The sequence below is a fragment of the Diadema setosum genome, chromosome 13, assembly GCF_964275005.1.
Source record: "Diadema setosum chromosome 13, eeDiaSeto1, whole genome shotgun sequence".
NCBI lineage: Eukaryota > Metazoa > Echinodermata > Echinoidea > Diadematoida > Diadematidae > Diadema > Diadema setosum.
The window spans coordinates 36,304,001-36,330,267 of NC_092697.1; the positions used below are offsets into that span (position 1 = coordinate 36,304,001).

Consider the following 26,267-nt stretch of genomic DNA (forward strand, 5'->3'; position numbering starts at 1 on the left):
CTTAGAATTGTATGATCTTTTACATTTCATAAGAAGTTTCTCATCATCTCACGTACACAAAAAAGTTGAGCCCCATCCTCTCAACCAAAAGTATTCCTTTCAGTGTACAAGACGTGTATCATCATTGTGCGCAGAACACTACACCAAAGATCCATTAGGATCTTTGTATTACTCTGACCTACACGTGTTGTCGGATACACGGTGGACATCCGTTCAGCTCTTCGAAGTAGAGCCAAGGGTCGTGCGAATTCCGTTTCTGGCTGCAAAAGAATTTTAATAGAGGGTGTCTCCACTGTTTCTAAAGGAGTCCGAAGAAATCTGTGATGGGTGTAACATGGTAAGATAAGGTCACACGCTCATGCACGTCAAAGATTATATGCCATTTGTTGCCAAATGCACGATTGAATCAATTGTCTTTGTATCAGTCCCACGCATTGCTTTATGTGTACAGTATGTAGGAGATTAGCCCGACCAGACGCTGTTAAAGGGAAGGTAAACCCAAAGAGCAATGTGGATTGAGTGAAAGCAGCAACATTAGTAGAACACATCAGTGAAAGTTTGAGAAAAATCGGACAATCGATGCAAAAGTTATGAATTTTTAAAGTTTTGGTGTTGGAACCGCTGGATGAGGAGACTACTAGAGGATATGACGTATGAGTGGACAACAATACAAAGAAAATATAAAGGATATTCAACAAAAATTCTCTTTTCTAGAATTATAAAAGAGCAGTGGACCAACCGCTTTCAGAAAGCAGGGGGAATAATTGCTACCCTTAACATATGTCAATATCAAGTTGATGGAATTTGTAATTTTCATGAAAAATGGATTTTTGTAGTATTTTCTTTATATTTTCTTGATATTGTAGTCCACTCATACGTCATAACCTCTAGTAGTCTCCTCATCCAGCGGTTCCAACACCAAAACTTTAAAAATTCATAACTTTTGCATCGATTGTCCGATTTTCTTCAAACTTTCACTGATGTGTTCTACTAATGTTGCTGCTTTCACTCAATCCACATTGTTCTTGGGGTTTATCTTCCCTTTAATACGCTGTGCGAACTGGGCTGTGTATAGTTAGTAGGAGATATTCATTCAGCATTAGGCCTTGTTGGACCTAGTAGTAGTACGTAGTAAATTAGTACTAATAGTGTAGGACCCGACCCTGTCCTTAGTTAGTATAGCTCCACGGACACTTACTTTTCGTTGCTCTGAATTCCGTCCTCAGACTCGACTCAGCCCAGCAGAGGAGGAAAATTCGAGCAGAAGTATCGCTACAATGTAGTTATTCACAAAATCCTGAAAATTACGGTTACGTGTTTCGCAAATTTACTTCAATTCAATTGTTCTCTCTCAATTTTTTAACAATACTAGAAACTCTATGTCTAGATCTATACTCTATAGCATAGTCATTTTGACATAGATTTAGTTAGGGGCCGGGCCTAGTAGAGCTCGAGTCTACAGCTGGTCTACTTCTTGTTAGCAGTAACACTATCAATTCTATATCATCATGATTACAGTTAACAATAAGATTTTCACTGTCTGTCACACTGAGATGCGTTCAGAATTACCATGGTGTGTGGTACTTTTGTGTAATACCATGTCTGGCTATACAGTTCTGTGCCTGGACATGCATTCCCATTGTGAATTTGCAAATTTGATCTACTTAATTTGCTTGTAAATTGTAGGCCACGAGAGTAGTTGTGCTATTGATAGTGTTACTGTTTGTGACTGAACCACCCCCCCCCCAAAAAAAAGGTACAAACAAAACAACAGAAAGATAATACTAGCACAAGCATTTGACCAATTAAGAAACCCTTATTCTAATTTGCACGAGCTAGATCATGTCTAGCTATCAGACACATGCACATGCACAACATATACTGGAGGATAGATTCAGAGTGATTCATAAGATGACAAGTTTAGCTAATGATATAAGATGGGAGGTGGGAGAGCAAAAGGACATTTCTGTCCATAAGGGCAACTTTGGCATTTACAATGCATGGCTGGACAATTAAATCACTAGGACAACACTGAAATGATCATCTCTGACTAGAAATTTGTACTAAAAGGCCTTTTAATTCTCTGTTTTTTTTTTTTTTTGTTTTTTTTTTTGTATGATGGTGTGATATATTAAAGGCCATCACAATCTCTCTTTAGCCCAACTGCAGCATGCTTGATTTTCAGCGTGGTTTGTTCCTTATGATTCTGTCATTAACAGTGTATGTCAGTGGCCCGTGACGGAGAACCGCACCATTCCTCAGACGGTGGAGATTCTCACCAAGCGTCTGGATGCTCTGGGGGCGGTCAAGACGGGCAATGTAGCTGTAGACTGTGAGATGTACCAGTCAGTTCCTACCATGGGTAGGTATAGCTCATTGCCATGCATAGCCAACAATCCTCTCATACAACGTAACACTATGCTTTCTTGTAGTGATATCTTTTGATGTGATATACAGTGCACTCCCGTTATAACGAACACGGTTATAACGAAATTCCGGTTACAACGAAATAAAATTTAGGGCCGCAACATTATCAACTCTATGTATTTTTATTGTTTATTCATTCGGTTATAACGAAATTTCGTTATAACGAAAGAAAACTGCCGGTCCCGAGGACTTCGTTATAACGGGAGTCCACTGTACAGCCAACCTTGCCTAAATCAAATCTATTTGACTGAAAAAATAGCTTTGACTTAGAGAAAATTTGACCTATGGGGATTAAAATCAATAAAATATAAAGGGAAGAGGACTTCAAAAGTCCTTTGTCTTAGCGATTAATCAACTTTGATGGGATCGTATAGTTTTGGTTGAGACCTAACTTCATGTTTCTAACATTTTTTTTTTTTTTAGTTATTGGAAAACCTCTTATGAAGTATGAAAGAGCTTGTAATTCCAAAAGGGATTCAATGTTTATTTGATGAAAATTGGTTTTGAAATGGCTGAGATATCCAAAACAGAGCAATCCTAATAAAAGGTGGGACCCACCTTTTATTAGGATTGCTTTGGTTTACTTTGTTTTTGGATGTCTCAGCCATTCCAAAACCAATTTTCATCAAACAAACTTTGAATTCGTCTTTGAATGGTATGCTCTGTATTATTTCATAAGTGGTTTCTTGATATCTAGCAGAAAGTTAGCAGCCCAGTCCTCATCTCCACCAATACTATCCTTTTAGATGTGAGGTTGACTTAAGCAAGATTGACTGTATTTAGTGGGTGCTTGGGGTGTAATGTCACATTTATTTCATTCTATTTAATAATTTCTTTTTACTGGAAGGAGATTCATTTTTCATTTTTCTGAAAATATCTTCTGCTGGTGTACCTTGTACCTAACTGTCACTCCTATTGATTCATTTCATGCCTCTTGAAAAACATAACACAATGAATTATTAGGTTTCAAAATCAGTCATATGACTGCCGTTTGGTATGTAATGTGGTGACTAATTTAGTCACCACTTTACATGTATGAGTCCAGATGATGGTATGTCATGTCCTATATCAGTCGCTATATGAGTAGATCGACTTAATTATTGACTGAACACTGTGTAACTCCAATAAAATAACGACCCAGTTTTATTAAGAAAAAAATCTTATTGGTCCTATTTCCAGAAATTCATGTGTAACTCAAACTGTATGTTCCAACAATGTTATTCCAACAGTGCTCAGTTATATTGACTGCTTCATTCCTCATGGAAACAAACCAAGGCTTCAATCTTTGATTCAATGAAAGTGTTCACTTATTTCATACTATGCCATGGAAGCTAATGAGAATCATATTATTGGTTGAATTTCTGTCCAAGAAGTTGCCAAAATAGTGCCATGGCTGAACAAATACAGTACAGAATTTGCTAAAGATAACTTTCAGAACTACTTCTGAGCAAATTGAGATGATATGATATATTTCTGAAAGCTCCACCTCAGGGTAACTTATGCAAAGAAATTTCTAACTGTCTTATGGCATAAAGAATAGAAAACTGGTGATAGCTAGAAACATACAAAAAGTATGCCATGTTTGTACAAATTGCATGTGGTAGTATTTTTCACATCTATATAATGTATCTATTTATTATTATTTTATTTATTTATTTTTTTAATTTTTTTTGCAGGACAAACCCCCAAAGTTATTCATGTGATGCACAACAAGGAACAGCCGTACACTTGCTATGCAGTGACCGACAACAAGACATGCCTAGTTTGTGAAAATTCCTTTGAGGCCATCATGCAGCGCCTCAAGGCGTTCTACACCCCCAAGAAATCGGCACGGATTGAATCCAAGGGGATACGCTATGAAATGGGAGACTTTGTTGTGAAAGTTGGCATTGTGTCTTTAGGGCCCCATGCCAGGGGAATCCTTGTTGAGGTAAGACTTTAATTCATCTTGTGATATATTAAAGATATAAAGTATTGTGTCCTCTTATTGGAAATTGTGCATTCTTTCTTTCTTTTTTTCGCAGAAAGTATCCAAAAGAAGAATGTTTAAATTTCAACTGCAAAACCACTCCTGTTTTCCAGCCCAAGGCTTATGTGGGGAAAGAATACAATTTTATTACAGCACAGCACTCAGCTTTGAGATTAAAAAGATTAAAAATACCCCAAACCTTGTTATATTGTCAGTTCCCAATCATAATCGGTAAAGAAATGTCTCATTTGCCAGAGAAATGTAACCAGTCAAAAGGAAAAGTATCACATGTCTTGAGTCACTGTCATCATATTTTTTTTAACTTATAAATTGTCAAGATATACAGTGAACATAATTAAAATCACAGTGTTTCTGAGTTAGTTATAGGTAAAATCTTACGAATTTGTAAATGCACTCATGAGTAAACTGATTGTGCTGTGTGAGTAAAGCTTTGGAAATTTTTGATACATATAGTCAGTGCATCAATACTAAAAACTTTACCAGCATTTAATACAGAACAGGTAGACTCTTTTTTAACCAGAAGAACATTGGGTGGAAGGCCCCACAATATAAGCCAGTTCACAGTTCCACTTTGCGCATGAGCAGAAAAAGGTAATTTGTACAATCAGGCATGATTGTTTTTTAATTCACTGAGATAAGCATCCCTGATTTAATGATTATTCATGTAACCCTTGTAAATGGTGCTTACTAGCACATCCACCTGACTGCAAGCCTGGTATTTAGCAATGTTGGTACTGTAGAAAGACTTTGTATGCATTCTACACAAAACAATGAAATGAATGTCTGCCAAAGTGTCAACTGACAGACCCTTCTTGTCACCTGCTCTGCGTAAGTTCATTCTTACAATTGTAGTTTGAACGTGAATTCCATAAATTGTGGGCATGCTTATGCATCATGCTGCTTTGAAAACGAGTGAAGTGCCTAACCAATTGAGAAAAAAGAAAGGTCATTTGTACCAATGTGCCCATGAGCTAACTGTGAACTGGCTTATACCAGTAATGGATTTAGGAGATGATGTGATTATACATTGTAACTTGAGAAGTCACTGAACTGTTGCAATAAATCTCTCCCTGCTTTAATATGAACCTGCATGATACCTGTTAATTGAGGACTACCACCTGGAAAAGTCAGTGTATTACAACTAGGTTAACCCAACTAAGATGTGATTTCAACTTGTGCCCTGCAGGTGGAGTACACACCCTGTACCATCATCCCGGATTGCTGGCAACTGATGATGGAGTTTATGCATGGCTTCATGGGGTCCCAGAACACCCCTACAACGCACCCCTTACACGCCAGCAAGCAGGGAGAACCATTCTCCCCAAAGGACACCATTTTCCAGTATCTGGACCACTTTGAAAACATCTTGAAGCGGGGCACAAATACTACCACAAGGTGATGAGGCTGGCTAAGTACCTTGCCTTTGTCAAAGACTCCTGCTGGTGGTGAAAATGGTCCGATTATCATCTCAGGTACTCGTACTACTGTCCCAAGGCATCGAGGCTGGAGTTTGCCCTTGATTGGATGGGGTCACGGATGGCCAAACCAAAATAGACTCGAAAATGGGAACTGAAGTGATATGCATAGAATGTTTTGTGAAGATTTCATTCTGCAAAGCTGAAACAGCTGAGCACTCTTCATGTGTTGGGTAGATCACATGTAGATGGGTGTGAGAGAGGAGTGTAACTCAATTCTGCAGTGCCCAGAAGTAGAATTACTTTAGTTAAACAGAAATGTAAAAGGCATAAGTGATATTATGAATACATCACTTTTGCCTCTTGTTTGCCTACAAGCTATTAAAATCAAAAGTACCTAGTAACAACTTGCAAGTGAGCAGCATAGCTTGTGAATTGCACAGATATATGGAAGCTCTTTGAAGTTTAATGCTTGTTTCCGCCACAGAGGTGGAGAACTACATGTACAGGCCTGGTGCTGATATTATTTCTTTACAGAAACTTGAAAGGGAGTCATCGAGTTGTAACTGCACACTGTAAAGCTTCTTACATCTTTGTGCTTGTTCAACGACTTTAAGTTGGCTTCTTGTTCTCTATCATTCAACTTAATTTATGAACCAGCACAATTGACCAAAATACGGCAAAGTCAACAGAAAGAAGGGGCAAAAAGTGCAGCACTTGGAGGTTCTCACTCATTCATTTTCCCACCTTCCTACTGCCTCGGCAACTGAAGATGCCGAGGGAAAAGGAGATTATGTGATCATGAGTTGTGGTGTGTTGTGGTTGATGTGGTTGTGGTTGTTGAATCATTTTCTGAAGTTATGGTGCTTTTTCACAAAAGCACCATAATCAGAAGTCAAATACAACATCCAGTCGCACAACATTTCAACAAAACAAATCACACACTAACAGATCTGCAATGTTGCATTTTATACAAGGACATGGAAGCCTTTGAAAAAAGACACATGAAAGAACTAAACACAATCATCCGCACAAGGAGCTTCCAGGGACAGGGCATGAACATATGGCTCACGAACTACACTTTTTACAAGTAGGTGCGCCGCTTACTGTTGTATATTCCCCCGTTTACCCCGCTGCAATGAGTCTAATCACTATAACTTGAGTAATATAATGCTGAATATACAAAAACACGCTCTCTTTTTACTTGGAACCAGTTTTGTTTTCACTCCGAGACGTATTGTGACGTATCTGTTTAATTACATATAATTGATTTTCACATATTTCATAGTCATGCTAGTCTCAGATTCTGTATCAGTCGTGCCAGGTTTTTTTATGTATACTTTATACTCATTGTCATTTCCTTATGACGTAACATTGCACTGTTGCCAGAATGCGCGCTGGGTGCATAGGATGCCTAGCATTGATGCGTTAAAGCGCGCATCCTTGGTAACACGGTTGCAATATATTGTTATGGCTTAATTTTGTTATTGTTCTCTCAGTATCAACACTTGAGAAAGGGCGGCGAGACGCTCGAAAATTTGTGTGCAGAAATAAACCGTTGGTGATACAGCATGAACTTTGTTCCAGTTTTGTTACTTATATATATATAATATATCCTGGCTCCACCTGTTGGTCAACTTATGCGCTCCTTGTAGACATACTGTTACCCCACTCCGGCGGGGGTGGACGGATACGAAGGTAAACTGAAAGAAAGGAAGAATGACGTCCAGTCACAATGAATGCGGGAACGAATGTGTGGAGCTCAAGACCACATCCATCGGGATGGAGTCAGTTTTCTTAGAATTTGAAGTGACTGGGTAAACTCCACTCTGATTTTAGGGGTGGGTGAAATAAACTTGTGAGGGTAAATTTCCCTGTTTATACCTCTGACAGATGTGCATTATTGTGATCAAATTGTTTTCAAACAAAATTTGTAGGGGGGGGGGGGGTGAACTTACTACGTTTTTCATATTCACTGTTTGGGATGCTCATTTCTGGGTTGCCACATCTTTCCCCCCTGAGAAAAATGTCGTCCCAGACATGTGTAAATTGTTAGTTTTTGCTCCTACCGTGCCTATTTACAATACAAAACAAATATATAACTTTGCTGAAGTCCTTTCCACAACACTTCAAATAAGGTGCAAGGTTTAAAAAAAAAAATCAAACTAACGACGGATCGAGCAACGCACAAAATTAATCAATATCAACACATTATGCTACTCTACAATGCAACAATTTGATGATAACATCAAACCTCATAAACAAACACAATTTTAGTGAAATGGTGCAATGCCTTCGCTATGCTACAAATAGAGCGCATTTCAAACTTATAACAACCAACAGGCGCGCTTTCCTGATGGAGTATAACATTTGATCCTTAGGATCGATGCACACAATTCTTTGATACAGCGTGCCATACGCTGAAGTGTTCAAAATAATTTGGGGTGACAACAACAAAAACACCTGTTCAATCTCCCATGACCATAAGGACTACCTTGTATCATAAAACACTTGTAGCCACATCCATCTGACCAAGTCACCCCAATTTCTCATTTAACATGTTGCTTGGAAACTTCTTGACATTACAGATCAATATTACACATCTAAAACAAGTTGGCAAACATTGAAATAACACTCCTTACACAACACAATTCTGATGGCCAGGGTGTCCTTGGAATGTGTATGTTGGCCATTGATTATGGTGGTAGTGTCCATTCAGGTAAGTGGGTAATGGCATTTGATTTTGGGGAGGCTGGGGTACTAGGGGTTTTGTGTGTATGGTGACAGGGGTCTCGTGTAGGTCCCATATATGTGTTGGCCACTTTGCATTTGAGTAGGGAAAGCTGGGAACATATTCTCTGGGGGATATCTTGGTAAGGAAAATCGGTGTATATTCATTGCCATGCAATGGGGGTCTGGGGAACCAAATTGGTTATATGTGAAGGTTCTTGGAGGTTGTGTCTCCCGGCAAGGTCATGCTCTTTGACCCTCATCTCTACCATCGTTGTCGGGAGATACAGTACAGCATGCAGTAGAGGGGGTGGTACGATAGGGATTTCAGGGGAGATTTCTGTTACTTCTTGATGAGGTTGCTGGACATCACTTTGCCCATCTTGTCCTTGCGTGGAAGGTTGATTTTCCGTGCTCACCAGCATTTCGAGGTCTTGTTCCAAGGGAGTCTGCATTTGATCCTGCTCTTGCACATTCTCTCCTGAAGGCAGCCCTTCATAACCTTCAGCTTCAACGTCAGGTGGGGTACTCGGGTGGCTGCTGGGCTGGTCTGTCTGCTGCTTCTGGCGACGTTGGAATTCGGCAAAGTACATTTCTTCTTCCTCATCAGAGCTATCTATATCTGACCGCTGGTATGTCTGTTGGGGTACTGGTTGGCGTTGTCTAGTTGTCCGGCTGGGACGTAATGGGGGTGTGGTCTGTCCATGTTCGTTTGGTTTTGGTCCTGTCTGTGGCTTTGGTTTTTGGGGAACAAGGGAATCGCAGGGGAATAGCAATTTTCGATGAAGCACCCGTTCCCTTCCCTTTCCGCCTTCTGGGAACACCACATACACAGGCAGGTCTCCCTTCCGTGCTTTCACTGTGTAGGTTTGGTCTTCATAATAGGACCGGAGCTTCCCAGGACCAGCATGTGGGGTGCAGTCTTTGACCAGGACCCTGTCTCCTGGCATCTGTCCAGTGCTAGCTGCTTTCATGTCATACCTCCTTTCCCCTTTGCTGATTGGAGGGCGGCTTTGCGCGCTAGATCGTATGCCTCTCTCATGCGATCTTTCCACTTAGCCACATACTCTGGCATGTTCTGAGGTTGCTTCTTCCGGTTCATGGGAATACCAAAGGCCAGGTCGATTGGGAGTCTTGCTGGGTGCCCGAACAAGAGGGAGTGTGGCGAGTACCCAGTGGTGTCATGTCTTGTAGGCATGAACAACTTTGTTGAGATGGTGTTTCCAGTCCTGTTTTTGTTCATTGGTCAGGGTTCGTAGCATGGAGAGAAGTGTTCTATTGAAGCCCTCCACCTGCCCATTTCCTTGCGGGTGGTAGGGTGAAGTGCGTGAGTGCGTGATACCCGACAGTTGTTGTAGCCTTGTGAACAGTTGATTCTCAAATTCACGGCCTTGATCATGATGGAGCCTTTGAGGATAGCCGAACTTCAGCACAAAATCATTAAAGATTTTGTCGGCTACTGTCCGGCCTGACTTGTTGGTAGCGGCGTAGGCCTGGGTGAACCACGGCTATGCTCCAAGTGAAGGAAATCAATGCTTACAAGTTCAAAAGGCTCTGACGTCTTGATTGGGACCAGAGGGGCCCTGATGGTTTTAGCAGGTTTCTTCTGCTGGATACACTGACACCTCATCGTGATTTATGTGGCGATGGTTCGTTCCATGTGGGGCCAGTAGAACCTTTCACGAACTAGCTCCATTGTCCTTTCCACTCCCAGGTGTCCCATCTTATTGTGGAGTTCTTCACAAACAAAGTCCCACCACTTCCTTGGGAGAACTAGCTATGTTTTGGTCTTGGTGACTCGACGGAGGACCCCATCAGTTCCAATCTGTAGTCGTCTCCATTCATGCATGATGGACTTTAAACCAGGGGTTTCAGCTACCCGCTCATGTCTTTTAGGCCATCTCCCTCTTGCCTTGTACTGCAAGATAGGGGAAATGTCAGCATCTTCCTTCTGTGCGGTCAATACGTCAGTCTGGGAGAACAAACAGCTTGCTTCTGATGGATTTTTGGTGGCATCATCCTCAGTGGCCGGGTCAACTACCAGGGAATGTATGACTGCAAAGTCACCATCTGCGTGGTGTTGGATTCCTTGAAGAGTAGCAGTCAAGACATCTGGTGAGATCTCTTGGGTGTAGCAATCCATCATATGACGATGGTCCAAGGGCATTCTGGAGAGGGCATCAGCATCCCCATTGGTTTTGCCTGGTCTATACCTGATTGAAAAGTTGAAGTCCTCCAACTCTCCGATCCACCTATGTCCTGTTGCATTCAGTTTGGCCGAACTTAACACATAAGTTAGCGGATTATTATCTGTGAAGACGACAAATGACTTTGTGTACAGCACATAGCTGCAGAATTGGTCTGCTACGGCCCATTTGAGTGCTAAGAATTCCAATTTGAGTGCAAATGGTAGTTCTTTTCGGCAGCTGTCAATGTCCGGGAACCATAGGCAATGACCTTTAACTTCCCATCTTGCTCCTGGTACAATACAGCACCAAGACCATCCTGAGAGGCGTTGGTATGGAGCACGAATGGGACGTCAAAGTTCGGGTAGGCCATTACCGGGGGATTGGTTAGCTCATCGATGAACTCATTGATGATTGCTTGATGAGAGGGAAGCCAAGTTATTGGGGTACTCGAAGGGGCCTGGCCACTTGACTTCTTTAGATTGGTCTTCTTAGCTTTCTTTTTCATCTCTTCAATTGTACCCTTTACGTGGAGTAGAGTGTAGAGGGGTTTGGCTCTCTTCGCGTAATCTTTCAAGTACCGCCGATAGTAGCTGGTAAGTCCAAGCAACTTCCGAACATCACCGATAGTCTTGGGTGTCCTCTCCTTCAATGACTGAAGGGCAGCTGTCTCAGACGGGTCTGGCTTGTACCCCTCAGCTGTGACTACATGTCCCAGGTACCGGACCTCCTTTTGAAAGAGATGACACTTGGCAGGCTTGAGTTTCACCCCATGCTGCTGCAAGCGTTGGAGAACTGTCTTGAGGTTGACGACGTGTTCAGAGAAGGTCTTGCTGTAGACAATTATGTCATCTAAATAGACTTCGCAGATTACATGGTTCAACCCTTCCAAGATGTTCTCCATACACCTCTGGTAGGCAGCGGGGGCATTCTTAAGGCCAAACGGTACCCTTACCCATTCGTGCAAACCCCAGGGCGTGACGAATGCTGTAAGGGGCCGGCTCTCTTCAGACATGAATCCCTGATGGTACGCTTTGCCTTGATCAAGGGTGCTGAACCAAACATTACCCGCCAACCCATCCAAGACGTCTTGCATTAGGGGGATGGGCTGGCGGTCAGGGATAGTTTTGCTATTCAGCCCCCTATAATCTACACAAAGGCTCAGCCCACCATCCTTCCGGACACATACTACTGGGGACGCGTATGGAGACTCGGATTTCACAATCCACCCCCTTTCAATGAGGTCCTGTAAGTACGTCCTCACCTCCTGATACAGTGGCCGGGGAATTGACTGATAGGTTCTCTGCACCGGGATGTTGTCAGTCAACCGGATCTTCATCTGCAGATCAGGAATGCACCCCATATCGTCGTCTCCAGTAGAGAAAACACCTGCTTCTTGCTGTAACAGTTCCTCAGCTGCATGTCTTTGATCTTTGGTGAGTTCGCTTAAGTCAAAACCTGTGCCTTGGTGATCTTCCCCACCACTTAAGACAGATGATACAGTTGCCTTTGGTACTGTTTGGTTCCTGTTGGGTAAGGGTGAATCTGTGGGAAGGATACTCCTGACCTGTTGTAACTGCCCCAGTGGGGTGCAGCGGGGAAGGATGATGTCCCTGTGAGTCTGTTTGTGGATAGGTATTTGCAGGCGGCAAGAGTTTCCCGGTCGCAACTGAACTAAACCTGGTTCCATTTCCAGTCCTGCCATGTCCACAGAGTGTCTATCTGGTTCAAAGAGAACAGTCATCCTTTCTCTGATTGGTCCAGGTCGCACACGTACTGCTAGTAGAGTTGTCTTCCCTGCAGGAATTACCTCAGACTGTCGACCAGTTTTAACAGCGCAGACCTCGTCCGGGATATCCGTCTTGAGTAGGTTGACCACTTTGGGTATCGATTGCTTGTTCTCCTGAAATGATGTCACCAGGGCATGGCAAATTCCAGGCACATTTTGGGAGTTGAGGACCATTTCCCTAATGACATTGAAGCCAATGATGGGCTCAGGGACTTCTTCCTCCGTGACAAGGAAGGGCACTTGGTATTGGTAGGGGGGCCCACCTTGCATCTCCAGATCGAACTGGACATCAATCCACCCAAGATAGGGAATAGCAGACCCGTTGGCGGCTTTCACTTGTAGATTTTTGCCCACCAGTTCTTGCACATCCCGTATCACTACATCTGGAAGGATGCCCTTCATGAAATCCAGAGAGATCACCGGCACCTGTGCCCCTGTATCCCACAATGCCTCAACTGGGTGCCCATTTAATTTACATTAAACGATGCATCTCTCCCCAACCAACTTCACCAAATTATGTAATTGTCGAGGAGGGAGACATGCGCTGCCATTACCTGATAACCCACCTACCCTTGGACACTTACCATTCTGGGGGGACTCCGATCCATTCTGAAGGGCTACACCTGGTCCCCGTGGTGGGCTCTTGACTCGTTTCCCTGGTCTAGTGGCTGGTGACAACCCCTGGAGATGTGGTTGTCGGCCCCGCAGCGGTAGCAATGTCGACAGCTCTCTCCACAGCCCTCCTGGAGACATTTTCTACACCCGCGTGGTCTTCGCTGGCCTTGTCCTTGCCCTTGTCCTTGTTGGCCCTGAGAGATCCTCCCCTGCACATCCCTCAGGCACGACTTCAACTCTGCAATCTCGGCTGTGAGCGCCTTCACAGCATCATTTTGTTGGACCTTCTCAGGGGTCTTGGCCTTTATTGGGTCACCTTCAGTCATGACCCCTGCAACACGGTTTGGTGAGCAGCTCCTCATCTGAAGTAGTATTATTCAAATGAGGCTTCAGATCCTGCCTCACGTTGTCATTGTGGAGTCCAGTCATAACTGCATGCAGGAACATATTTTTAACCAAAGCTTCATCTTACTTGAGCCCCTCCGCAGACTCATTTGAGGCTCTTAGGACTCGTCGGAGGTCAAGAGCCCGCATTACAAAGCTCTGCGCAGTCTTAGTTTTCCCCTGCGCAGTATTTGCTAGTTCATGGTAGAGTTCAGTAGCATCTTTTTCCTGATAGTGTGATTTGAGGATTGTCTTCAGGGTATCGAGGGTCAAATCCGGGTAATTCTCTAGGTATGAGCGGAGACGAAGCCCAGGGTTAATTGCTCTAAGAACGGCCTCTACAACCTCTCCTTCTGAATATCCGCGGTTTATAGTGGCGTTGATTTGGTGGTGCAAGCTAGAAAAACTTTCTGATGGGTGTCGCCAACTTGCCCTGATATCCTCAAGTCATTGCGGTAAGTCAGGGGGAAGCCAAGGTTTAAATCTCGTGGGGCCTGGGATCGTTGTGTCTGAACAGGTGGTGTTTGGGGTTCATTCTTGAAGAGGGACGCTGGTGGCTCATCAGGAGGGGGTGCAGAAGGCTCAGTAGAGGATGACGTGCTTGCCTCCTTGTTTTCTAAGTCCTTTAAAAGCCCTTGGAGGATGGCTGCTCCTTCCTCATCCTCTTCCAGCATCTCCACATGGTCCCTGATGGCGCGGACTAGCTTGGACCTGGTCTGCCCCTCCAAGCCGGAGATTTTCAGCTGTTCTGCGACTTTCAGCAGGACCAGGGTATCCTGCTGATATAATGCTCCGCTGACCTTGAAAAGTAACTCATCGAATTCTGCCATGGCGTCCTCTTTGTACCCCCAGTCAAAGACTCCTAGATTTGGTCTGTCTCGGAACCGCGTGAGTCTCCCTCTCAGGTCACCCGCACATTGGCAAACTTTCACAGTCACTGATCAAAAGTACAGCTTTGCTTACGTCGACATCAAGCTGTCATCCTCGTTGGTTTGTGTTGCTAAACCATGCATATAAATGCAAGGTCCTGGCAGGGGTGGACGGATACGTAGGTAAACTGAAAGAAAGGAAGAATGACATCCAGTCACAATGAATACGGGAATGAATGTGTGGAGCTCAAAATCACATCCATCGGGATGGAGTCAGTTTTCTTAGAATTTGAAGTGACTGGGTAACTCCACTCTGATTTTAGGGGTGGGTGAAATAAACTTTTGAGGGTAAATTTCCTTGTTTATACCTCTGACAGATGTGCATTATTGTTATCAAATTGTTTTCAAACAAAATTTGTAGGGGGGGGGGGGGGTAAACTTACTACGTTTGTCATATTCACTGTTTGGGATGCTCATTCTGGGTTGCCACAATACATTCCTGACCAAGACATGGTCTCCTGCCTCCAGAGTGTGCTCTCTGTCCCATTTGTTGTAACATCATCTCACAGTGACTGAGCTCTTCTCTGCTGCTGCTGATGCCAGTCCGTTGGCGTGATGAAGTCTTTGCTGCATACTTGCTGTAGCACTTGTTTCCTGGGCCTTGTAGTAGCCCACAACTGATGTCAATGGGAAATCAGGGTTCACGATCGAACAATAGATATTATGGGGACAGACATGCAGAACTGTGTTTGGTACAGTTATAGGCATTCTTGTGTTCTCCAACCCGGTGATGAATGACTCAAGGAGACAAGTGTTGTGAACGGATAGTCAGTGCAGAATGCAAGTGTTTATTTCAAAGTGTCGGTATGGTTTATATACAATTGTTACATCGTCAGTATGAGATGAGTGGGTAGGTGGCAGGGGAAATGGAATGACCATATGACCGGTAATGACTTTTCCAGAATATGAATAGAGAGAAAGGAGTGTCAGAAATCAGAAACAAAGACACACTGCAGAAGGGATGACCGTCCAAGATCGTCTCGTCGGACGTGGCTGACTGATCTAGTCGTGGCGGGTGGGGTGAACTGTTTCACCTGTTTGGCAGACATTCCAGTGATGGTACACAAATTAATACACTTCTCGAAAGTCAGGTCTTCAACCTGAAAAAGTTTTCCTCTTAATTGCTGATTATCGATTCCACATACGATCCTGTCCTGCAGAAGGGAATCGTGCAGATTGCCAAATTCACAGTCCTTCGCCAGAGATCTCAGGGCGGTTAAGTACGTGGCAAAATGTTCATTTTGCTGCTGGTTTCTGGTATTAAACATATACCGGCTGATGGTGAGGTTTTTTTCTTGGTTCACAGTTCTGCCGAAGTTTTGCCTTCAGTGGCCCTATCTTGTCCTCCTCAGAGGAGAACACAAATGTTTCATAGATACGTTGTGCTGCTGGGCCTGCCACGTGGAGAAATGTGGCGCACTGAATCGTCCCCTGCTTCATCAATAGCTCGGTGGCCGTTTCTTACAATTCAAACGCTCTAATCCATTCCTTGTAATTTTGAGCAAGGTTCCCTTGTAACGACAGGCGTCCAAGAGGCTTTACTCCAGCCATTAATCCATAGATCGTGACGATCGCAAAGAAAGATGTGTGGATGCGACGAGTTCTGTGAGGCTAGTGAAGTTTTTAATGCCCGCTCCTTGATAGAGGGCTCTTCTGTTTACAGCAGTTACACATGTACAAGTTAGCAACATTGTGGTTATGGTACAAATACATTACAATTACATAATGGCAAAATCATAATTTGCCAAGGCAGCCAACCAGCAGTCACTTGTGGCATTTAGCTTTGCAGTTGTCATCAAGTAGGTGAGTGGGTTGCTTTCGGTGACGACAACAAACTTAGCCCGAGACAGGTAATCACATTTTTCTGCGGTAGCTCATTTTAGGGCCAAGAATTCCCACTTGTATGCTGGGTTATTGAGTTTGCTCTTCCACAATCCCCTGCTGGCATTGACAGTAACATTTAGCTTGCCATTATCTCCTTCTTGGTAGAGAGCTGCACCAAGGCCATTCCCAAAGCGTCAGTATGGAGCAGAAAAGGTTTGTTGTAGTGTACAAACCCGGGGACTGGGGTCAGTGGGGTCTTGGTGATTTTCTCAGTCAAGGTTTTGAAGGCGTACTGCAGTCAAGGATCCACGCTCGTCCAAAGGGATTAGTTGGTTTATTCTTGCTTTTGGCACTTATCTTCTTCCTTTATCCTTCTTGTGAAGCCGGTGGTCAAAGAATTTACGAACCATTTGCAGATCAAGCATGTGTTTGGACTCTAAAAAATGAAATCATTTGGAATGAATTGAGTTAGATTATGCTCTTTCTTATTCCATTATCATAATGCAGAAATTAACCGATTAAGCTTTTCAATGAGAGTTCAAATTCATACAACATTCATGTGCCCTTGCCCTCGTTCGCATTATGTGGTGAATCATTTTCCTGTCCTGTCAGAGAGTGTCAACCGCTTCGATGATTTTTGCTCTGAGACCACCAAGATCATGAGTAGGAGTGACAAGGACTTTTCGCTGGAGGAAGCCCCAGAGAAAGAAGTCACAAGGGGTGAGGTCAGGACTCCACAAAGGCCATTCGATGGGATGATTCATGACAACAACTCTGTCTTGGAAGAGCTGATGCAATCTCTTCCTCATGATCAGTTGACGGTGGGCCGGAGCCCCATCCTGGATCCACTGTAAGCGGCGAAAGGCGCCGTGTCCATCTTGTTCATACTCTGTTTCAAGTGGAGGAACTATCTCTTCATCGATCAGGTGCAAGCAGGCTTCTTCGTGTAGATTGTCGTTGAAAAAAAAAAAGCAGGACCTATCAGAGCCCTGTTGCCGCAGAAACCACACCACACAGAAACTTTCTGTTGGCTTGCATTCCTTTCATAAATGAATGCAGGTGGATCATGACGAGGTGTGTACTGGCGGACATTGTGACTGCAGACACGGCCATCCATGAAAAAGGAGTACTCGTCGCCATGCAATCTCCATGTTTTCCAGAAGTCGTTCACCATGTTCGAACGACACACAGGGTCTTCTGGCTGGAGCTGATGCCGACACAGCATCTTGTAGCGATACCATCTCATCTCTTTCCAAACACTGTGATGGAACGAAGACTTGGATATCGCCTGCCCATTCCTCCTCCTGGAAACTTGGGGGTTGTCTTCCATGGTATGTCTTACTGCTGCCACATTTTCTTCTGATCTGACAGTCTTTCTTCGACCAGATCAACCCTTGTTGAGATTGAAGCTTGTCCCTTCATGCAGATACTTCCTAGAGTTTCTCCAAGCACCCTTTGCTTTGTGGTTAGCTGCATGGTCAGGCAAGCTCATGATCGTCTGTTTATTTTTTGACCCTATTCACAACTGAACCGTCTCTGACGTTCCCTTTACCCCTCAGATAGCCTATAGCTCTCTTCTCGGAGACCGAGATATCAGACTCTTCTACCAGCTGGCGTGCAGACCGCCGCCAACTCTCAATGTCCGCTTTTCCGTTTGGGGTTGGTGTCCTACCGGAGAAGAGGCGTAGCCTACGCCTGGTTGCCGTTGAGAAAGCCAGGACATACTTCACGTTGGCTTCGGGAACCTGATTAGTGGGGTCGGGGCGTGGAGTCGATTCTTTAGTGGTTTGGGTATCTATATACTCCTTGAGGTCGTCAAGGGTCTTCCCTTGCGACTCCAAAAATTCTTGAATGAGCATAGTTATCGAAGTATCTTAATCTTGTAACGGGAATGAAAGGGATGGCTTGAATGTGAGTTTATATCAATCTATCGATAATGGTCAGCCTGAACAAAACAACATCAAATACTAACGCATAACCTCCAACAAGGTAGATGAATCATTAGATTAAAAAACGAGAAGTGAAATGGAAAGTGAAATGAAATCTGGGGACGTCAGTAGGACAGTTCATGATCGGTGAGATGAAAGCATGAGAAAGGTATTTCTCATTGAGAAAAGGGCATGTCTCTTCTCTCCTACAGCTAAATTTGCTCTCACTCTTTGAGGGCAAACCACCACTACGCAGGCAAGGACCAGGCCAGGTTTAAAACAACAACCTTGTTAAGTAACCAGATACTCCAAAGGAAGCCCTGCTGCATAAAGCGTTGCGCATTGGATTCTGTATAGGCTACTAGCATATACAGGGGACAATGGTATACTGCAAATATATAAAATGTATTTACATGTACAATACAACTTAAAAGGTGAAGATGTGGCCCTTACTAGCAGGGGCTAAAATATACTGTACGTATCTAGATACATTGTATGTACCATTGGGAACACAGCAGCAAACCTCAGAAATTTGGATAGTGCGACTTCGGCACACAAGTGTTTACTGTTCTCCCTAATTTCAGTTGCTTGTACTCTGGTGCTATGACCCTGTCAAAACCTACAAAATTACTGTCAAAATGGAAATAAGTGTACTGTACATTATTAGGACGGGAAGAAAAAAAATGACTTGTGATTGATTTGTGCAGGCCTGTGATCCCGTCCTTGGGGAAGATAAACACTGGTGACATTCATGATTTGATGATGTAGTGATGTCCAGTAATAAATACAACTTATATAATACAACTTAAGGAAAAGAGATGCTTGACATGACAAGATGGGTCGTCATCAGGCTTTACCCAAATTTCACCACTGAGAATCAAATCTTTGATGAATGACATTACATGTATCCTGTAGCAGTGGAGCAGTGTGGCAATGAATGAATGAGAGAAAGAAAATAAAGGCCACAGCGCCATCTGGTGAGATCTTTTAGCAAGCATCAGACTGATTGTCCATGTTGCCTTCACTTCGAATGTCATAAGGTTATTACCCAAGGGGTGTCTTTGACCTTAAGGGTAATTGTGTCAAAGTAGATTTTCCGGGGAGAAGTCTCTGCAAGTGTGTGCTGCCCCTCTTTCTGTAACAGGTCAGATTGATGAAGAGGCAAAAGGACTATACTCCTGTTGGAAAGAAAAGAAAGAAAGAAAGAAAGAACGAAAGAAAGAAAGAAGGAAAACAAAATGACAAATGGAGAAAAGTAAACTCTGATTTTACTCTTGAGTAAAAACGAAGAGTTTGAATGTAACAACAGTTATGTTATTTCTAAGTTTTTTCAAGTAAGGTCATAAAATGAAGAGGACAATGAAAAATGTCTAAAGATGCCACATCCGTTATATAACGAATTATTCTTGAAGATTTTTTTTTTTAGTAATCACAAATACATGTATCTTAATTATTCTCTTCGTTTTTTGTTTGTTTTTTAGCAGATCTCCAGTTGATAAGAATGGATAAAAGTGATACCTGATGTGCAATTAAACTTCTTGTACAAAGTTATCCAGCCAGAGTTGTCCTTATGTCATTGGTACAAACCTCTCTAATGGAATGGAGCTTGTTCAAGTACATAATTAGAATGAATAATTGTACACAGTAGTATAATGGACTGAACTCATCTTTACCTGTGTCAGTTGTGATTATGTATGATGTTGCTTTATTTTCTGAACCCTCCTTCTCCTTGATATGCCCTTTTCCTGCCTGAAATGTCTTTATGACTTGCTCCTTTATTACGCTTTACAAAAATATACAACAGTGGCAAAATTAGTACATGTACACCATGAACGAACAACGTTTTTGTTTAATTTTAGTTCAGTTTAATTGGGTTCAGTCATAGTGTTATCTCTCCTGCATAACTAATGTCATGTGAATTCAACTGAGCTTTAAATCAAACAATATCCAAATACATGTATGCTAACTGACTTTAGGAGTGAAAAGACATAAAATTATGAAGTACATTGTGATACACCACAGTATTGGCTTATGCCCTAAGGATGGTGGAGGGGGAGGGGGGGGGGGATGGGGGCTGCAGCAACGCACTCCTGGTTTTGGGCTGTTTCCGTCTTTTATGAGACTCTTCACGTTAGAAATATCTTAAATATCAGAATCATTCTAATGAATAAAACTGCATTGCAAGAATTTAAATAATCATACAATAATGATTATGTTTGAAAACGACATGTTCTGTATTGTTACTATTATTACTATAGTGTATAACCGTGAACATCGTAGTCATTTTCATCATCATCAAAATCATCATCGCCACCACCACCACCCCAGTCATCATTGTCTTTATCATTTACTCTTTTTTTTTTTTTTAATGAAAGGTCCTCCATGTACGTTTCTGCGCAACATTGTGTGCAAGCCATGTATCATGGTGTTTCAGTTTGTCCGGAATTATTAAAGATATTGTACAAACTGAAAATGTAGAGTAATCTGACGTATGGAATGATCGCAGTGGCATCTATGCAGTTCGGTACGGTTCGGTATTTCGCCTCTTTACAAATTGCTGGTCTAAATTTCGAAGAGAAACGGCCTGTAGGACCCCGTTTACAGTGCGAGGCTCGGCCGCGGCCGAGCCGCGGCCGAGCCCAGCCCCGCTTCAGTGTAAACGCGCAAAAGGCCAAATGCGAGGCCAAAATTGGCCTCGCATTTGGCCTCGCTCTGGAGGTGGTCTCGGCCGCGGCCGAGCCGCGGCCGAGCCTGGCCTCTTCGTGGTGTAGACGCAAACTGGGCCAAATGCGCGGCCAATTGCGCGGCCAATTTTAGTCTGGCTTCCAAACCCTCTGCCTGTATCTTTCGCTATTCAGGATATTAACCCCCTCAACGTCGAAAACTAGTATAGTTTAAGGTGGTTTTGTCCTGCAAAGGATTTTTTTTCCTTCGGCAAAGGCCTTTGCCCGAACGGCGACTTCGTCGCCACGGAATTCATTTGGCAAAGGGTCTGAAAACCAGACAATACCAAATTGCGTTTGTTTACAAGCAGAGCGCCACTACGACAAAATGTTGAAAGGTTTGAATCAAAAGCGCGGCCGAGCCCAGCAGTGTAAACGGACAAAATTGCGAGGCTCGGCCGCGCAATTGAGGTCGGGTTCGGCCGCGGCCAAGCCGCGGCCGAGCCCGGCCCCGCACTGTAAACGGGGTCTAAGACCCCGTTTACAGTGCGGGGCCGGGCTCGGCCGCGGCTCGGCCGCGGCCGAGTCCGGCCTCAATTGCGCGGCCGAGCCTCGCAATTTTGTCCGTTTACACTGCTGGGCTCGGCCGCGCTTTTGATTCAAACCTTTCAATATTTTGTCGTAGTGGCGCTCTGCTTGTAAACAAACGCAATTTGGTATTGTCTGGTTTTCAGACCCTTTGCCAAATGAATTCCGTGGCGACGAAGTCGCCGTTCGGGCAAAGGCCTTTGCCGAGAAGGAAAAAATCCTTTGCAGGACAAAACCACCTTAAACTATACTAGTTTTCGACGTTAATATCCTGAATAGCGAAAGATACAGGCAGAGGGTTTGGAAGCCAGGCTAAAATTGGCCGCGCAATTGGCCGCGCATTTGGCCCAGTTTGCGTTTACACCAAGAAGAGGCAGGGCTCGGCCGCGGCTCGGCCGCGGCCGAGACCACCTCCAGAGCGAGGCCAAATGCGAGGCCAATTTTGGCCTCGCATTTGGCCTTTTGCGCGTTTACACTGAAGCGGGGCTGGGCTCGGCCGCGGCTCGGCCGCGGCCGAGCCTCACACTGTAAACGGGGTCTAGGTTTGGATGGCCAAGGTAATTGGGGCACCCTCATATACAATGTACATGTTCCTACAGCACAACGACCATCTACCTGATACGACACGTTGTTTTTCTATTACGAGTTCTGGGTCGTCAAACTTTTATTTTTTTTTTCTCGTTTTTACATAGATTCTCTTTGTGTTCTTGATAGGCGAAATACTCGAGTGTCAAAGTAAAGAGTTTCCCGTTGCCGTAGTCATTTTCAGGTTTGATTTACAAAGGGCAGTTTTAGGGTGGAAACGCCCATCTTCCTCCGTGGAAAAACTACACTTCGCGTTCAAGTTTACTCTGATGAGAGAAGTAAATGATAATAAAAAAAACCCCAGAAATAACGGTGGTTTGACCTTTGAACTAGGCAAAATCAATGAACCCAACGAGTTTAAGTTGAATATATCGAGATCGATCAGTGAATGTTTGAGGAATATCAGACAAGTTATTCAAAGTTATGAATTTTTGAAGTTTCGGTGCTGTCATTGCTGGATAAGGAGACTACTACAGTTCATGACGTCATTTTGGACAATAACAAAATAAATTGTAGGAGAATTCCACACAAGTTCATTTTCATGAAAAGAATAATATTCTTTTTTACATAATTTTAAGTTAAGGGCAATGTTGTTCTACCTACTTCCTGAAAGAAGTAAACCAAGCGCTCTTTCATTATCCTCGAAAAGAGAAACCATGTTAAATTTTCTTTGTATTTTTAATCATAATATTTGTTAATATTGACTATAACGAAGTCATAAAGTTTCGCTGACGGCGTCGGAACTTTTAGAATTCATTCATAACTTTTTAATCAATTTATCGAATTTAATCCTTAAACTCTCACAGATGCATTCTACAGATATTATTATTTTCACTAAATCCACATTTATATTCAGCCCTGGTTTCCATAAAGGAGACTTCATCAACACAATAATAGGGAGTCACTTTGGCAGTCATCATCGCCAGCGAAATAATCAATTTATGATGCTAATTTGATATATTGTTTTCTTGGATGTAGTGATGTACTGTATGTTATGCTCGATCACTACCTCTTCATTCAGCATCTAAGTGACGTTAATGTATCAGTCTATTGGTATTTATATTTACTTCTTTACTATCTATATATCTTCCATATCTATCTATCTATCTATCTATCTATCTATCTATCTGTCTATCTATCTATCTATCTATCTATCTCCTATCTACTTATCTTTCTATTTATTTATCTACCTGTATCCATGTATCTTTGTTTGTTAAACTCTGTCTGTCTACTCATCTATAATCAATCAATCGATCAATCAATCTATCTAAGTGACGTTAATGTATCAGTCTATTGGTATTTATATTTACTTCTTTACTATCTATGTATCCTCCATATCTATCTATCTATCTATCTATCGATCTTCATTTCTATCTGTGATTCCTGTAGTGTCTGGGCATGGACTAATGCCACTGTGAGAATTGTCCTTTCGTGAACTAAGCAGACTCAGCATCACAATTTGGGTCATGGTTTGAAATCAAGACGAGAAACTAAAAACGTTTATCAGTTCCACCCATCGCTATAGAATATCCCACAAAACAGAAATCAAACCGTCTCAACAAGAACACATTGACCCCTTAATCTACATTTACGAAAGAGTTTGCTATAACTGGTGAAAGATACATCTGCAAAAAAAAAAAGAAAAAAAAAAGACGCTATACACATTCCGTCATACTCGGGTAAGCATGGAGGATATAAGGTCAACGGGCAATGTTCATTATTCCGAAGGTTCGTTTGTCCGAAAATGAAATAAGGTTGGATATTCCGAAGGTTCATTATTCCAGAACACATAAATTCTGTATAGCTAGAAATTGAATAAAACAAACAAAACCCTCCAGAAAGGTTCGTTATTCCATGTATTTGTGGCGTTATTCGGAAGGTTCGTAATTCCAAAAATGTAATAAGGTCAGTTATTCCGAAGGTTCGTTAAACCGGAAATGAAATAAGGTTCATTAATCCGAAAATGAAAAGAACGAAGTACGAATTGTATCTCGTCGGTTCAACGAACTTTCGGAATAACCGAACCTTATTTCATTTTCGGAATAAAAAATTATTATTAACCTTTGGAATAATGAACCTTGTTTCATTTTCAGATTAACGAGCCTTCGGAATAACGAACCGTTTCAACGACAGCAGTCTCGACGTGAGCGTTCGTGGCTTGATCTCCGACAGTAAACCTCCAAGTTTTAGTTAAAGTTGACCATCGTTGAATAGGAAATAATCTAGAAAAAAAGTGAAAGTTTCAGTTATTTCTTACCAGAAAAATAGAAGAAGAAATAGAAATATGAAATTTACCATGCTCTCCTGGAACAAGGCTTTTTATCACCACAAATATAAGATGAGGTGATGATTATGATGGTCACGTAATTCAGTTTGTCATTTCCTCAACCATTACTGTGCCTGCGCGTACACACAGACACAAAATCTTCTCTGAAACCAATTCCTGTTTTGATGTGAATTCTAGATTAAGAAAATACTTTTTTTTCACTTTAGCTGTTCGATGGTTACAACAGTTTAGCTGTGATGTCTTTGAAAAGGGCTGTGAATACTGAATTATGGACAAAAAGATTTATATATTTCTGTCATGTAAAAACTAATGGAAGAGTGGTGAGGGGATGCCCTCATGAACTTTTATGATATTTGGACATAATTGTTAGGCTTAATGTTGTATGATTTTAGTCTTTCGCCAAAAAAAAAAGAAAGAAAGAAAGAAAGAAAGATAATCCCATAACTTGCTCACAGTTGACAGATTTCGTGAAATTGTCACTGTTCTGGTCGTTAATTTTGATGTAATTATTTCTTACCAAAGTCAGCTTGGTAGGAGCGGAATTTCTTTGCTTCATATCACATGAGGGTTTGGGTGAAACGCCTCCTCAATGGGTACTCCAGAAATCGTGTTCTCGTCACTTCTCAATTCCACAGGGAAATTTTACGGGTCAAGTCATGTATAATAGGACCTGCATATCTAGCCTTTTTCAAAGACCCTCATGGTGTTATTATAACTGAGAGTCGTGAGAGAAGAGAGCTGTAGACTCTCGCTGGGGTTTGTCTGCAGCTAGTGGCTGACTCCTCTGACGACCTTCTGTTCACTTCTCTCTGGAAGTACTACAGCAAGGGGGTCTTTATTCAAGACTAAAACGTGTCATGAAAACACTACTGTATTTTTTGAATTGAAACCGCATTGAGTGGATCTGGATATACGATGCCATGCTAAGATCATCTCGCAGGCCTACACGAAGAAAATTAACAGAGTATTCTGGTGAATCACTTAAAAAAAGGGTTTTGATAACCCTACACACACGCAATTAATGTCTCAACGCCCCCTAGGAATACTCGTACCCTGATTCATGCTGGTGTTTTAAAATGATTTTCTGTGATTTTGCACTTGGTGAATAATGTTAGGAAATGCATTTGGACGAGGGAAGAATGTTCACAACAAGGCAACGAATTTGTTCACCATTAAGAAGCTACGCTACGCATAGTAATCGATTATACCCATACAGTTCAAGTAAGGAGGCACTTTATAGTACTTGTATAGTTCTTCCTTGGTTCAAGCAGGGAGGTGGGAAGTCCCACCTCCCTGGTTCAAGATAGTGAAAATAAAACAAGTCCGTAACTGGGGGGGGGGGGGGGGAGTTTCATGGGGTTTTCATGGGTTTATGGGGTTCCCGCGGGAACCCACCCCCCTCGACTGGTAGCAGCCCCCCCCCCCCCCAAAAAAAAAAAAAAACAAAAAAAACTTAAAAACAAAACAAAACAAAACAAAAAAAAAACAAAAAACAAACCAGTGGCGGATTCTTTTTTTTTTTTTTTGGGGGGGGGGGGGCAGGGTGTGCGCCTTTTAAGAAACCATCTTTGTTAGCCGATTGTAGTGGCACCGGAAAATGTTACAAAGTTGAAGATGTCATGCTCTCACAATTTCTTATTCATTTCACATACAGAAATGACAAAAATTTCATATTTCAGCTGTATGAATATAAGACTTGTCTTAACACCCCCCAAAACAAACACACAAACAAACAAACACAAATATTAACTATAGAAATGTCTTGGTGTGGGAACATACTTTTACATAATATTAAATTAGCTAAAAGTAACTTTTTTTTCGAATTTCATATAATTATATAACATACATAAAAAGATTGTGAGGGTATGACATCATCAACTCGCTCATTTTAATATTTATAAGGACTGGTCAAGAAATGTGAACTGTG

The 26,267-nt window shown here is 42.5% G+C and overlaps 1 protein-coding gene across 1 annotated transcript; it reads left to right on the plus strand.

Annotated features, from left to right (window-relative positions):
* The first annotated feature begins 215 nt into the window (after window positions 1–215).
* Window positions 216–6,465, plus strand: LOC140237015 (mediator of RNA polymerase II transcription subunit 20-like). Its single transcript, XM_072316959.1, has 4 exons — window positions 216–337; window positions 2,220–2,362; window positions 4,104–4,357; window positions 5,604–6,465. The coding sequence occupies exons 1-4, from the start codon at window positions 324–326 to the stop codon at window positions 5,814–5,816; spliced, it is 624 nt and encodes a 207-aa protein (XP_072173060.1). The 5' UTR covers window positions 216–323; the 3' UTR covers window positions 5,817–6,465.
* The last annotated feature ends 19,802 nt before the right edge of the window (window positions 6,466–26,267 follow it).